The following is a 15845-nucleotide window of genomic DNA, read 5'->3' on the forward strand; positions in this document are numbered from 1 at the left end:
TTGAATCCTCCCCACTGCTCCATGCCTCAGGCACCTCCTGGTGGCCAACCAGCCTCTCTGGTCCCTGCTCTGAGTCTGAACCCTGCCCAGAGTCCTCCACATCTTCCCTGGCAGACTCATATGGTTCCTCGCTATCCGAGTCCATCAGCAGCTCAACCGGATCCTGCTGGGCCACAACAAAAAGGTAATATAACAATTTTTCTTTCATTTTGTTCATCAATCCATGCCTATTGCCATTTGCTATTCTTGCATTTCAAGTTGCAAATTTCAGCATGTTCCAAATGTCCACTGCAGGCAAGCTGAAATACTACTATGAAATTAAGAACATGTATAAGCAATTTTCTCAAGGAGATAAAAATAGCTTTCAGACTTTTACAGAAATTAATTACATTATTATTCACAATATGAAACCTGTGGCTCATGATATTATTCTTATTCCCATTTCAATCCTAATCAGATTATTTAATTCATTTCATTTATGTTTATTATGCTTATTATGCTTATTCTAGAGTAACTTTACTCAAGTTTATTAGACTCGCTGTAGAAAATTGTTTCAGAACTAAAGATTGGCAAAGGAAGCTCTGATTTTTCTTTTTCATTAGGCTTGCATACTTAAAATCTATTATCATGCACTTTTAGGGCATTATCTGAATATATGTAATAAACCGTTTGTTTTTGTTTTAACAATCTGAGTTGGGAAACTACTTGGATGGGAGACCAGCTGGGACTCCTATAAAAGCCACTTTAGGTTTCCTGAAATATATAGAAAATAATTAAATTAATTGATCAATCTGGTAGGCAGACATGAAAGGAACAAGACCACCTGATAGCTGTCAAGGGTCTCTCCTCTTTGGAAGGACAACCACTAATAGTAGTATGTTTTTTGGAAAGACTACAATTGTCCATATTCTGGGAATTTATTGAGATTTTTTTAACAAATTCAACATTTTACTATTAAAGCCTGACCCATCGCTTGAAGTCCTTGGGATTTCACATACAAATATTTTGAAGAATTCAATTGGTTTTACATTTTTTTATTTCTAAAATAAAGGCAGATAGTACATTTTAAGATAAAATAGCCAAAATAAAAAGACACATGTAACTTTAATTCTTTCAAAATAATCTGCTAGAGATGTTTAAAAAGTACCTACTGATACTATCCCTCAGATAAAGATCCAGAAAAGTAATATTTTTAGAAATTCATCAAATAATTTCCTTAAGGTGAACATGGCTGGTGTGTGGCTCTTCAGGAGAGAGTAACAAAGCTAAGCCAAGCCAATGTCATGATTGATAAGGGATGAGCACTGCAGTTTGAAAGACCATAAATTGTGACAACCCTACACTAAATAATTATTGTCAAGAACTATAGTTTTATTTTATTTCGTTTATTTATTTTTATCTCACCTTTATTATTAAAAAAACTGGAAAACAACTCTGTGAGGTAAACTGGGCTGACAGGCCCAAAGTCACCCAGCTGGCTTTCATGCCTAAGGTGAGCCTATGGTACCTTCCTCCTTTTATAAAGCAATATATTTCTTTCTGATGTTTAAAAATTCAGTCAGCTCTTATGGTAATCCCTTCTCTCTAACCTTTATGTTAAGACAATAATGTATTAAAAGATTAGCTTGATGACATCTCATCCTCCAAGACACCTTTCCCCATGAAAAAAAAATGCCTGAAGACTATATAGTGCAGAAATACAATGACTAACATTAACATTTCAAACATAATCATAATTAGAAACATACTTATTCCAGATAATAAGATTAGCGTTTGAAGTAGCGAAGTGTAGTGTTTGGTTCAATGCACTACAGAAATGTAATGGGCGATGGGGATGTATGATGTACAAGACTAATTTTCTTGATTGTTTTGAAGAAAACATGAAGTGTAGCATTCATGAAAATAAAGCTTTCGGCAAGATGTTGAACATTTCATTTCATTAGTAATTATAAAATACTTTAATAGTTAGCATTAGCCAAGTAAGCGAAAATAATTAGATAGGGATGCAATGAGAAATCATATGGATAAATCAAATACATCCCAAAGAAAACACACCTGCGTTCTTCTGTTTCACTCCAGCAGAAACTAGTACAACAAAGCACCTTATCAGAATTCATAGTTCTTCACTGACTAGACACTGTCCGGCACATGCATCTTGTTGCATGGTATAAAAGAGACTTTCCCTACTGTGCATTAAGGTGGCTATTTGCAGACGGCAGACGAAACTTGATTCATGTCATGCAAATAATAGGCTATGCAGAGGTCTTTATTACTTGGGACATGCACCTATCTATTCACTGGGACATGTTACATAGCAGTGTCTAGGTCGTGCCAAGGGAGTAGGAAATAGAAGGATTTCTTACAGTGGAACAGAACATACCATCGAATTTGGTATGTTTCTCTTCAGACAGGACTCAGATTATATGTAGAATGAAATCTATGATCTAGTCTATGATCTGAATTTTGTGGAACACTCAGAAAAAGGAGACTTTTCAACTACACATCTTTATACAAATAGAAATTGGTTTGTTTAAAAATTCAAGCATCCTTTCCTCATATATAGTGCTACCCATTCCATGAGAGTGGGGGGGAATCAATAGTGATATTCTCCAGACAAAAATAACATTAGCCTCCCAAATTTATTTTATATTAGCTAACCACTTTCAGCACAGACTGACATTTGTTGTCAGCCCTAATGCACCTATCTGAACCTTAAATGAGCCTCAAGACATACTAATACACTATTGTTCTCTTGTTTGTCTAAATGGTCAAATATTTATAGAGAAAAGTTTTTATCTTCCAGTCAATTTTGGGACCTAAAGATATGATTGCAATTTTTAAAAAGTGAATCACATTAAGTTTTTCAAAATACTCTTCCAACAACAAAAACAGCTTGCTCATAGAGGTTTGCTGTGTTCTTCAGATATCATGCCCAGCCTATAAAAAGTCAATACTAACTTAACCGTCTTGCCTTGATACATTCACTCTATCTCTACTTTCGCTTTGCTTTGGGAAGGAATTTAGTGAATTTTTTTGGCTACATAGAAATCAAGGACTTAACACTTATGATTAGTTCAATGAGATGGGCTCATGGGCTGATATGAATGTTCTTGCCATTTTTAAATGAAAAGTGAGGGTGGCAATGAGCCAGCATGTTACATGCCTGACCATGCTTGGTCCTCAGTCAACTTTCTTCTCATATATTTGCTTTTTTTTTTTTACATGACCAATTACCTGTTTTGAGGCAGGGATTGAACTCTCTGCTAGTCCGGGGAGGCTGGCAGGCCTCCGGGGATGTCTGTGCTGGAAGGGTTCGATACTGAGGAGTCAACTCTTCATCACCAGAGAAGCTCCTCCATACCCCACCCGTCATGAGGCCGCTCGACAAACTGATAGGCTTCTTTCCAACTGGTATCTTCCTCTCTAAACATCAAGTCAAACTAAAGTAAAACACTTATATCAGTGCATTAAGGTAATGCAAGACTCACTGAAAATGGCCTCCACTTGGTGCTTCTCTGTGTAGGTCCTAATCTCCATCAATGAAAGCCAAGGGGATTCACTTAGAAGTTAACTCTGGTGATTTGTGGCAAAATCGAAAGATTCTATGAAGCATCCTTCTATTGCAGTGTGTTATGTTTTCCCCTTAACTTACATTTCTAACAAAAACTATTTAATTCTCTTAACCATACCAGTATCTCTCAATCTTGGCAACTTTAAGATGAGTGAATTTCAACTCCCAGCATTCTCCACCCAGGATGAGTTGAAGTCCACTCATATTAAAGTTGTCAAGGTAGAGAAACATGACCTGTACCTCTGATTTAACAGTGATGTTAAAAGTGACAAACCAAGTATAACTCCAGATATAAAGACTTCATATTCTTGTGCCTTTCTATGCTTTCAGAATAGTATAAAAAAGGAACTAGTGTCATAACAAAGATTGCTATATCAATTAAGTGATGTACAATATGAGCAATAATTATAGTCTTAATCAAGACAATCACATACATCTGTATGATTGTATCTGTTCATAGTCTGTTTTGAGGCAGACTAGACAAATCCATTACTATACAGAATAACTGTCTAAGTAACTGGGATGATAGAAGGGTAAGAAAAGTATTAAGATACGTATTTGGTAGCGAAATTAAAATTGAGAATGTCACTCTTACTCATTTGCCCTTTAATTCAAACTGGCTTCATGCCATGAAGAGCTAAAACAAACAGATCCCAAATAGATATCTTGCATTTTAGTTTTAGTCTTATTTTCTTTTGACCCCCGAAATAAGCACTTTGCCTTATTTTTGGGGAGATCTTATTATTTTTGAGGTGCAGGAGGCGGCAAGCGTGGTCACCTCATGGCTGATGCTATGTTGCAATATTTTTGGGAAGGGCTTATTTTCTGGAGAGGGCTTATTTTAGCGCATGTGCTCAAAAGCCTGATTGGGCTTATTATCCGGGGAGGTCTTCTTTTCGGGAAAACCTGGTAGATTCCAAAGTCCTGATGTACAAGATTTCAACAAAAGTGATAAACATTTTTCTCTTGAGGGAAAAAAACATTCTCTGTTGAACTGGAATGGGACAGTCAGCACTTCTCAGACTGTTAGAAGTGTTGTAGTGCTAAATGACAATAGTCAGGTAACATATTTTTTCCCCAGTATTTTTGCAAAAGTCGGCTTTACAGAAATTACTTGTTCACTTAGCCTCTGGATTCAATTAGCTTTTAATTTCTAATCTCAAAGGTGTTTTGGTTGTCTGGCAACAATATTCTGATTGTAGAGCTTATAACTTTTGATTATAAGAGGGGGGCTTCATTAACCTCACAATTATCCTTAATACAAAGAAAAAGGCATGGTTAGCAAGGAGGACGAATATCATTCCTTCTTACACTGCTTGGTATAAAAGAATCACAGTTATGAATTCCATCTTAAAACCGTTTGTTGCTAAACCCTTGATGTAATTATTACTACATTTGAATAAGTTTTTCAGATTTATTCTTCAAGTACACATAGATAAATATTATCCATCAGTAACATCTCCAAATTAAAAGTGGTTTCAGAAGATATTTTAATAGCCATCTTATTATTCGAAATTTCACTTGTTACTTACTGTAAGCTTTTTAGGCTGTACCAGTGACAAGGGATCTATTTTTTAAACCAACTCCTACCATAGCACAACTGCAATATCTAAAATTTTGCTACCCTAAAATCAATACCATGCAAAATTGTTGTCTGATATGAATCGTTCATGCCAATATGAGAATTATCCATAGGTTTTGCACTGCTTTACATGACAGTAAAATTTTGAAGGACTGCAAAAATTACATGTCACACCGCTGGTATCACAGTTAAACAGTATCTCACTGAGAGAGTATGCATTTGTATCTCAGCTTTATCCATTTAAAAAGTATTGGAAGGTGCCCTCATGCTTACAAATCTGAGTCACAATATAGTTTTATTGTTTTAGCTCTTTGATATGATTACTTTGAAATAACAATAATGAAGGAGTTATGGTTATAATTTTCCATCTTCAATGACAGAAAATATATTTGCCAGTTAGTAGCAGAACATAATTTCTTTGGTTTTACTTTTAAGATCCCAAAATATTTCCCCCTATCTTGTGCCTTCCAAATGTGATGGTACTGCAATTCTCAAAATTCCAATACTGGGCAAAAATTTTGAAAACTGTACTCCTAACACAACTGGATGACATCAGATTGGGAACATATGACCAAGGCAGTTTTCAACATGCTCTTGAAATCTCATATTTTTATAATTACTATTGGTACAAATGCTTACAAATGTTTAAGTTTGAATCATAGCATATGTAATGCTTACATGTATAGAAAATTAAATTTATTATAAAATCATTGAAGTGGCTTTCTCAAAAATGTGAATTTAAATGCGGTTTCTTAATAAATGCTAATAAATGAATAAAGATCATTCTACTTTGTATTGAAATTTTTGTGCAGTGCAATCTCATGCACAAAATTAAGACCCCTGTCCTAGTTTGCACAGTTAACACTTAGTTTGCAGCAATTGTAGAACCTAGAAATGATACCATTCACTTCTTTCTTCTCTCCTCTTGGAAAAGATACTCATGATGTCTAAAACAGAATCAATAGTTTCACACTATCTATGTATTAGGAAAAAGGGACTTATTCTATGTTGAAATTTGTGAAGTATCACAAACATGATCAATAAACTTTCTTATTCCTGGATGCCATCTGAAATGAAGGTGGATTTATTTATTCAGAGGCTACCACCGCAAGAATTTACTTATTTATTTGTAATGCAGGCCTTATTATTTTTACAAGTAAGTCAAGGCAGTGAACATTCAACATACCTTCTTCCTATTTTCCTCACAACAAGGTGAGGTGAGTTGGGCTGAGAGAGTGATTGCCCAAGATCAAGTAGCTGGCTTTCATGGCTATTGCCAGACTAGAATTCAGAGCCTTCTGCTTTCTAGCCTGATGCCTTAACCACTAGACCAAAGTAGTTCTAGAATACTAGTTCAATTCAGTGAAGGCTACTCAGGTTGAAAATAAAGTATAAAATATCATGAGGATCAAGCCATTAAGGAAAAAAATAAACTTTTTATTTGCATTTCTATTCAAAATGTAGTTTTAAATTTAAAGTTAACTCCTATAACTTCATAGCAGTTACCAATGAGAGAAGTCTTTTCAATGTTTGTCAGAGTCCCAAATTAAATTTCATACATTAATCTTGCTGGCTTTTTAAAATGCCATCAAAAATGCTCATCTTTTAAGATGAGCTACCTATATGAAGACCAAATGAAACAATACAGAAAGAATATCGAAATTAATGTCAATGCAGGCAAGGAAAAATTGACATGAATCTCCTCTTTAATAGCATTTTTTCTTCAACAAAAAGTATATCCGCTAAACTGTCACTCCACACAACTTGCGCATCTTTTTATTTAAAAATGCTCTTTATTTGGCCTTAAGCAGGCTTTGTGTGAAGCTGAAGAGACTACAATAATTCTTGTACTATGAAAAAACTTGCTCAATAACATATTTAATCCATCTTATTTTTATTTCAAAGAAGAAATGAAAAGAAACCGTCACAGTATAAAAATAATGAATCACTGCAATTCCCTTTATGTCATAGTGGATATCTACATTTGAAAGCTATTTCTCCCAAACAGCATTTACACACAAAAATGTCCTGAGATAAAGTGATAGATTTTTAATATAGTTAAAAAAAATTAATTCTGTTACCCACTTTTCTTGTGTCCTTTGTACTGCTGTGATTTAGACTTTTTCTTCTGTTTTGATGAACTTGATTGGCTATCTCTTGAAGCTAAAATTTAACAGAAGATACTGTTTTAACACAACTTTACAGCTTATTTCAAAATAGTTAGATAACATATTTCCATACAAATAAAATGCTCTGGCCAATAAAGATACTATAGGAAGCATTTACATGCAATGTAATTTAATGCCTACTCAAAATGTGACCAACTTCTTTTAATGCTTTTAATGATGCACATTAATATTCTGACTAATTAACAATAAAGTTTCAGGTGAAAATTTAAAACTGGTTTGGGCAGGATAAAAAAAAAACTATTATTACTTTTCTAATCAGACAAAATTAAAGCCTATCAGGAATTTTTTATTTTATACATAATTATGTTAATTTACAAATCTTTTAAATTGTGTATATTTATGTGACCAGTACATTGTATATCTACATTGTATCTATTGTATATCCTTTCTATGGTACTTAGATTATACAGGTAGTCCTTGACTTATAACCAGTCACAGTAAAACTTTGCAACCCTTCGTGGTCACACGATTATGATCTGAGTACTCAGCAACCTATTCCCAGTTAACAATGATTGCCAAGCACCCTACAATCATGTGATGATCATTTGGGGAAGCTGGAGGAGAAAGTTGCTGCTGCCGCCTGCCAAAGGACTTCCCCTCTCTCCTCCATGCATGATGGTGGTGGGGCAATCCTTGATAGGCTGTAGAAATGGGTTTCTTCAACCCAGCACACAAATTCCCTTCCGCACACAGCGGGGAGAGGGACATTTGTGCTGGCCTGGAGACACGAAGTAAAGATCTTCACAATCCCAGGTTTGTTTTTCCAATTCAGTACACCAGTTCCCTTCTGTACACAGAGGGAAGCTACCTGCCCTCCTTTGATAGGAAGCTCTTTCGTTCTGTGTGCTTAACAAGCCATAACTGGAAGAGCCAGAATTGCAGTTGTTGAGCAAAGCAGTCAGTTGGATATCTCACTGAAACAACTGCTTCTTTCAACAAACAAGATTACAGTTCCAATTGCAATTATAAGTTGAGGACTACCTGTGATAGAGAGCAATTATGATTGGATCACACTGATACTATGACACACAATTGCAATGCAAGAGGAAAGAGCGAAAATCAATCAGAAGTCAGAATGCTGGAGTAGATGGTAAAAATGCATGCACTACAATTCAATCGGAAGATAATAAACTGTGAAGGAAAAGCATTCAAGCAGAAATACCACACCACAGGGAAGTACAAAATTCTGTAGTCTGATCACAGATTATATTCCATGTTCACTAGAACATTCTTCCAGATCTGGCCAGTCTGGACACAGTTTATTTTTTCCTGAAAGTGTTTTTTCCCCCACAACAGAGCATGGTTTACTGTGCTCCAGATATAGACAGAAATCACAGCCTGTTCCAAAAGAATCCTTTGCAAGAATGATGAATCCATTCCTGGAATGACTGTATCAATGTATTTTGTAGAACACCAGAATATTCATAATCAAACACTGTAGCTTTGTTGCACACAACTATTACATAACAAAGCTATAAGCAGAAAGTATAGTAGTAAATACGATAGTTGGGGAATGCACTCGTTTTGCAAATAGCTATAGCAACAGCATTACATTCTTCATCATGGTCTCTTTGCAACAGCCATATGGGTGGTACATCTCTATAGTAGGTAGAGAACCTTCTAGAGCTATGGAGAATTTTTGTTGGAAGCTATGCCTTGTACTATACATATCCCTGGGCATAGTTCTCCCTTCCAGTTAATTTTCAATTGTCACAATAGTAATCACCTTTTTAAACACTGCTGGAAAAAAAGACATAATTTCTCTTTTAATTATTTGCCAACATTTTCTATCCATCTTTTAGGTTTATCATTAACAACATTTTATTCCTTCCTCATTTTGTTACAGATTTAAGAGAACCCAAATTACCATAACCCAGAAATTGAGTATTATGAGATGAGGAGTGCCTATTCTACTACATAATGCCGTGTTTCCCCGAAAATAGGACATGTCGTGATACTAAGCCCAATCGGGCTTTTCAGGGCAAGGGATAAAATAAGCTCCCCCCTAAAAAAAATAACCCCCGCAAAACTACTAAAACAATCCTGCTGGCCATGATCCCAACCTTGTCCAGGGAAGGTTATAGTGGTTTCCATGTCCCTCACAGTGGCCTTCCAGAGTTGGGCCAGGCCCAGCCCATCCACACATTCTTCGGCAGCCCGCCGTGTAGCCCAGGTGTGCACCAGACCCAACCAGTGGTCTTGCACTTTGGTGGTGGCTTCGGGCCTGAACCCAGCGCCTTCTACCTGCATGGCGGGCACCTCCTCAGCTATTCAGCAGGCCAGCCTCCCCCACCCCCCCCGGGCTCTCCTGGCCAGGCAGAATTCCTGCCCGCTGACGCTGCCACAGCCACAGCAGTGTCCAGAGGGAAGCGCCACCTTGGAGAGCCACCTGTCATCTTCCCCTATCCTGGCTTGCTGGGGGACTTCAAGCCGCCGGTGCCCAAGTATTTTCTTCTTCCACCAACCTCAGATCTCCAGGTGGCTCTGCATCAGCGCCAGAACGCGGCGCTTATGATCAAGCAGATGACGGCCACCCGCAGCCAATCTCAGCGCCTTCATCCATTTGCCCGGCCTGCAGCAGCAGGTTGGACACCACCAACACCCTCACACTGCCAACAACCACAGCCATCACCAGTCCCTGCCTGGGCGAAGCCGCTTTCGAGGTGCTGGAAGGTGCTTGGTTCCTGCTGCCTCATCCTCCGGCAGGTAACAAAGATTTGCTGTTCCAACCGGAAATGGGCAGGTTACAGGAGCCTCTGTCCCACCCAATCCCCTGCTCCACCTGCCAATCCCCAAATTGCACCGCAGCGCATCTTACCTTTCCAGCTGTTGTGTCCAGGGAAACAATTTGTAAAAAAACATTCTTGCGAGTTTGAGAAGTTGGACTTGCAAAGTTTTTTTTACAACGTGTTTTCCTGAACACAACGGCAAGGAACGCGATGGAGCTGGAAAGATAAAATGCATATCTCGCTTCTCGCCTGCCCTACCTGCCAGAAAATAATCCCCCCCCCCGACAATAAATTCAAGCCCTTATTATGGGGGTCAAAAGAAAATAACACCCTGTCTTATTTTCAGGGAAACATGGGTAAATTAAAAGATCTGAATTAATAGAAGGAACAGCAAACCTCAAACCACGTAGTAGAATAAGATCTTTCCAACTAAGCTTATATATCTATGTAAACTTTATTATAAACAAATATATATTGTAACACATTTTAGTAAGACAAATTTGTAGTCTTTAGACATATGTAAAAATAAAGCTGAAGCTATAAAAACATTTTGAAGGCACATCAAATTAGATCAGGCAATTCTGAATTACTAACCAAATGTCTGAGATGATTGAGGCAGTTGGAAAGGTGGCAGAATTTCATAAGTGAAGATAAAATTATTGCTGTAGGAATCTGCTAAATATCAGAAATGGAAGATTCTAAAAAAGAATCTTAGTAACTTACATTGTGATGCAGGAGGCTGTAGCTGGTAACCTGTTAACTGACACCACCCTACAGGATAGAGGTCAGGAGATTCACAGTCTACCCACTGATCATATTCATCCTCCCAGCCGTCAAAATGTATCCTCAAGAGACGATGGATTATGCGTGTTACTGTGGCCACACATACTAAACGAGGTTCCATGAGATCCACAGCTTCCAGTTTCATTGCAACGTGAAACCCATGGTTTGGAACTTCCTGAAACAGGGAAATAATCAAATTTATTACACTAGGTGGATTTGTACATCATCCCAAAGCATTATTAACTATGATTTGTTGAATAAACAAATACTGTATGGGTTGCCATTATCATATTCAGCCTTAAACATTATTCACAATCCATCGTGATGGAGTTCATATAGAGTGCAGAATCCCCACAAAACAAATCACATTATGGCTTAATGCGATGAGATCCAGTCATTATGTGTGAAAATCAAATCTTTACTATAAAAAGGAAAATTTTTAAATTTTCCACAGGAAAATTGCCTTCTCATCTTAATGATTCTCTTCATAGCTTCTGGACATTCCTGCTGTTCTAATATTACATAACAATGACCAGAAAGAATAAATGGGACCATTCAAATATATATATTGATGTCTGGGTATAAATCCCATGTTTTGGCGATCACAGAGACAGATTATCTGGCATTGATTCACATTTAGTTATTTTTTTTATGTAACAGAGACAGGATAAGATGAATGGGACAAAAATATACCCACAAAAGTATGTACTTGCACATTTAGGAGAAATATGTTCTGAAAAAGATATCAAAGGGGAAAAAAACTCTTTACAAAAGATTTTAGGGACAAGGGTGTTCCTCCTGGACACAGAGGTCTTGCTTGATGAGCAGTTATGGCTGGGGGGATATTTGCATAGATTTGTCTTATGTGTTAATTGTGCCTTTTCCTGGCCTTCCAGTCACCTCCTGTCTGGATTACTGCAATGCACTTTACATGGGACCGTATCTGAAGTCTACACAGAAATTGCAACTGGTCCAGAACACAGTATGGCAGCAGTCGTTTCATGTTTACTGGATGACTGAGATTTTTTTTTTAAAGGCTAGCAATTTCAATAAGCTAAATATATAATATGATGAAGTACTTATCCATATAAGTACTTGCTTCACTACTGTCTTATTTTGCTTTAAAATCCATAAACCTGTCCCTATAGTTATAGGAGGAGTAATTTGGTTTAAACATGTTAATTATAAATAAAATATTTGATATTTCTCACTGCATGCATAACTATGGATCAGGGCATAATTAAAAAAGATTACATTTTTATGATGAGGCGACAGTGCCACACCAGATTTACAATTTGGATTTATTACATCTGTTTCCTTATGAACCAGTTCTTTCTTAATAGAGAAATATTGTTTCTCTCAAGTTAATGCTGCTTTTAAAACTAAGCTATTTTTCATGTGTATATTTTGGGCATTTTTTGTTCTCCCTTCTGTTTTTTTCCTCTCTTTTTTTCTATATACTAAATCAACACAATTATTTACCAAGATGAGAGAGAGAGAGACAGACAGAAAAAAACTCATTTGAATCCTCTAGAAGACGTGTGTCTATTTACTGATACAGTATATCAATAACTTTAAAGTCTGCTTTTCATTCAAAAATTCAAAGTGGTTTAGTAGCATTCCCTCCTATTTTATCATACAACTCAGGGAAATAGGTTGTTGTTAGTTATAATCATTCCTTATGTCACTGATTGCCAGCATATTCATGCATAGCAGAATTGTATACTTCAGAGCAGCCATATGTCCATTCTTCAGAGATCTCATACACCTCACATAAATTGTCTTTTCCATTTTTAAAACATTTTCTATAATAGCTAGACATAGACAATTTCTAGCTCAGGGAGGGGAGGCAGGAAATGAAGAAAGTATAGGCATGTTACAATAATCAAATTTCTGGTCTGTATGCCAGCTTACCTTGTTAAAGAATTTGACAGGGGCTGCTATTGAACCTGTTTCCCTGAGGTAGTCAAACCATTTGAAAGGTAGTTTTGCATAACCTACAAGTTAAGTATAATTATTATATAATAACACTGTAAGGAAATATTCTGATCCTAAAATACATATGTACAACTGTTTTTATTGATTTCATATAATACAATTTTGTGAGATTCATAAAATAAAAACTTTAAAAATACAAAAAGAATACAAATTGTTAAAAATAAAGTTACAATTAAAATGTATTTTTACCCCTGAGATACTACACAAATTATTTCAAAGGATTCTAGTGTCAAAAAAATCCTAAAGGCTGCTATGCTATACGAACCTTTTTGGCTTAATGGCTCTATAATCAAATAAGCATAAAGCCCTCTTCCCCAGAGTTGTTGGCCTGTGTTCATCTGAGGGCAGCAGTTGAAGCAAAGCCTTTAAGGATGAGCATTCATACATATATCAAGTTCCTACGCCAAGTAGACAATTTAGCCCAGTATTGACTGCACTTTTTGCAGTAGGATCAGCAGTGGGAAGAAAGGGAGCTCAAAGACATACAAATCACTCTTGAACAGAGGTAGCTCAGAACTTGCAAGTAGGTCTCTGCAATGTGCTGATGGTTTATTACATACTTATTTTATCAGTTTTGATTTAGGCTTTTAAAAAAAATAGCCTTATTATTTATTTTTTAAACTATAAGTTGCTTGAACCATTCATTAATGGTGAGACAATCCAACCTGCACTAAATAATTAAGGAGAAGCTACACCACTATTAGTCCAGCATTTCTTCTGAAATTATACACAACAGCAACAGGGCAATTTCTTCAGTCTTTGCTCTGTAAAGTCCTTGGAGGAAGCAAGGGAAAGAAAGAAAATGATACATCCAAACCAAGTCCTCCAAAAGCTGTTGTAAGAAATATTAAAATATCATTTTCTGCTCAACTGCTGGCTAAGCAACTTCAAGCTACTTCTGGAGGAAAGGACAAATGTTTTACAAGACAATGTACGAGTATTATGCCACACACAAAATATCAAAATGTGTTTGTATATATACATATAGAACAAGAAAACATGACTACCTCGGGGTGGAGTTAGTTCTATCATGTTAATTTCACAGAAACCAACAGGGAATATAGAAGGGGAGGTTGCATGGTAACAAAACCAGTCAGACCCATCAGCTGCCTCAGATCCATCAATCCCAATCATAAGATATCCATCTGCTAATACCTAGAATTAAATGTAGAAAATTAATACAAAGCAGTGCAAGGCGGAAAAACATAAAGTGACAGGTAATTCAGCTGCCACAGGGTTTGAAACACAAACAGAATTTTTCCTCAGATTTCTCAAAGAATCATGGTTACATTAAACCATGAAGTCTCCCTTTAGTCAAGCTTAATTCCTAGTGACATGAACACATGTTTTTTTCTTAGCAATGATACAAAATTATATGCCACTGTCTTCTTCCCAGAATGCTGTTTTGACTTCCCAATCTAATCTACTGCCCTAGGACTTCTTAGTGACCATACAGCTTAAATGGGCAACTCTGTAACTTTTTTCAAGATCAATCATGGTCAACTAAGTATATAATACTTAGTTGACCATGTACTTTTACAAATGACTCTGATTTCGGTATGGGGTACAAATAATCCACCAGCTAGTTCCTCGTTCAGCTCCCTTATATAAATAGCGCAGTTGTTAAGCAATTGGTCCATATAATCTATAGTGTTGTCATCTTATGAGCTCCTTTTAACGTACATGGAAATTAATGTAATATTAGGTAGAATTTAGAACAGGTGTGTCCCACTTGAGGCTCACAGGCTATGTGCAGCCCTAAACAGCTAGTAATGCAGCCTCAAATGATCATAAACTTTTATTATTATGTGATTTATATACATTTATTATATATTTTATATGCAGCCCAAAACAATTCTTCTTCATGCAATGCAACCCAGACAAGCCAGAAGGTTGGACACCCATGATTTAAAATATTAAATAAACAATTATTTGAATACACATTTCCCTAAGAACATAGAGGGAAAAATGGCCCTAATAACTGCCTCCAGCTCACATTCCTCTAAAAGGTAAGTTAATTATCTTTACCTTTCTAATTGTTGCCACGCATATAGCAGAAAGATTTAATGGATCTATGGCTTCCAATTTCATCCCCTCTTTGAACCATTCTCCACTGGACTCAGCTTCTTTTACCTAAAAAACACCCATAGTACACATTGATATGTGGCCAAAAACAACAACAACCAACCCAGACCAAAACACCTGTTAAGGCATTATTTTCTATGCAGAGTATTCAGTCTTTCTGTATGCATTTTATGCATGTATTTTAGATGCATCATTTTCACTCGGTGCAAATTCATTTCTCTCTTTTTATTTATTCTATTCTATTGTAGTAAATACTTAAAAACACAATCAAGAAAAAAGAGAATTAGAACAGAAAAATAAGCAGTATAAAATGTTAAAATAGCAATATATTAATGCTACATTTTAAAGTACCTTGCATTTTCAGAACATCATTTAGAATAACAATATCCATAATGTGAATCATAGTAGAGAAAATCAATCTATTTAATCTAAGAGTTCTATCCTTATTTAGTAATTCAAACAAAGGCCTAGGTATTAAAGCCTTGGGTTAAAAGAAATACAGAGTTCAAATGCAACACATGACTCTATATAGAATTATAATGCATAGATGGTTTCCAAGTTGAATTAAATTCTGTATCGGACTTATTTTTGAAATACTGTATGAAATTATTATTTTTTGACAGTGATGCTTATTCCCATAATTTAATTCATCATTCTACAGTACCCATTATATGTGATTTTTTTTCCAAAGTCACAGGATGAAAACAATATGTCAGGACCCATTTTGGGATGGACTTTTCAGTCAGCTTCTTTGAGAATGTGGAAGTGTTGACTGCTAGATTGATTTCAGTCCACACTGGCAGGAGGGTGGGGGTGGGGACTGCCTCCATGTAACAGTCCTGCTCTCAAAGAGGATAGTTGGAAAAGTTCACAGCACAGTCCCAGAGAGAGTTTTAGTCCAGGGTGTT

General features: G+C 36.3%; 1 protein-coding gene across 2 annotated transcripts in view; it reads right to left on the bottom strand.

Moving 5' to 3' along the window:
* MBTD1 (mbt domain containing 1) overlaps window positions 1–15845 on the bottom strand; it is a 56094-nt gene that overhangs the window by 15567 nt on the left and 24682 nt on the right. For both annotated transcript variants that reach the window (XM_014063687.2, XM_014063686.2), the window contains exons 11-15: window positions 14881–14985; window positions 13860–14007; window positions 12769–12851; window positions 10795–11029; window positions 7239–7316 (exon numbers count right to left, since the gene is read on the bottom strand). In XM_014063687.2, coding sequence (XP_013919162.1) covers window positions 7239–7316; window positions 10795–11029; window positions 12769–12851; window positions 13860–14007; window positions 14881–14985 — 649 coding nt within the window. The remainder of the gene's footprint in view (window positions 1–7238; window positions 7317–10794; window positions 11030–12768; window positions 12852–13859; window positions 14008–14880; window positions 14986–15845) is intronic.

The sequence above is a fragment of the Thamnophis sirtalis genome, unplaced genomic scaffold (genome assembly GCF_051295495.1).
Source record: "Thamnophis sirtalis isolate CommonGarterSnake01/CBP01778 unplaced genomic scaffold, rThaSir2_p1.2 scaffold_3, whole genome shotgun sequence".
Taxonomy (NCBI): Eukaryota; Metazoa; Chordata; class Lepidosauria; order Squamata; family Natricidae; genus Thamnophis; species Thamnophis sirtalis.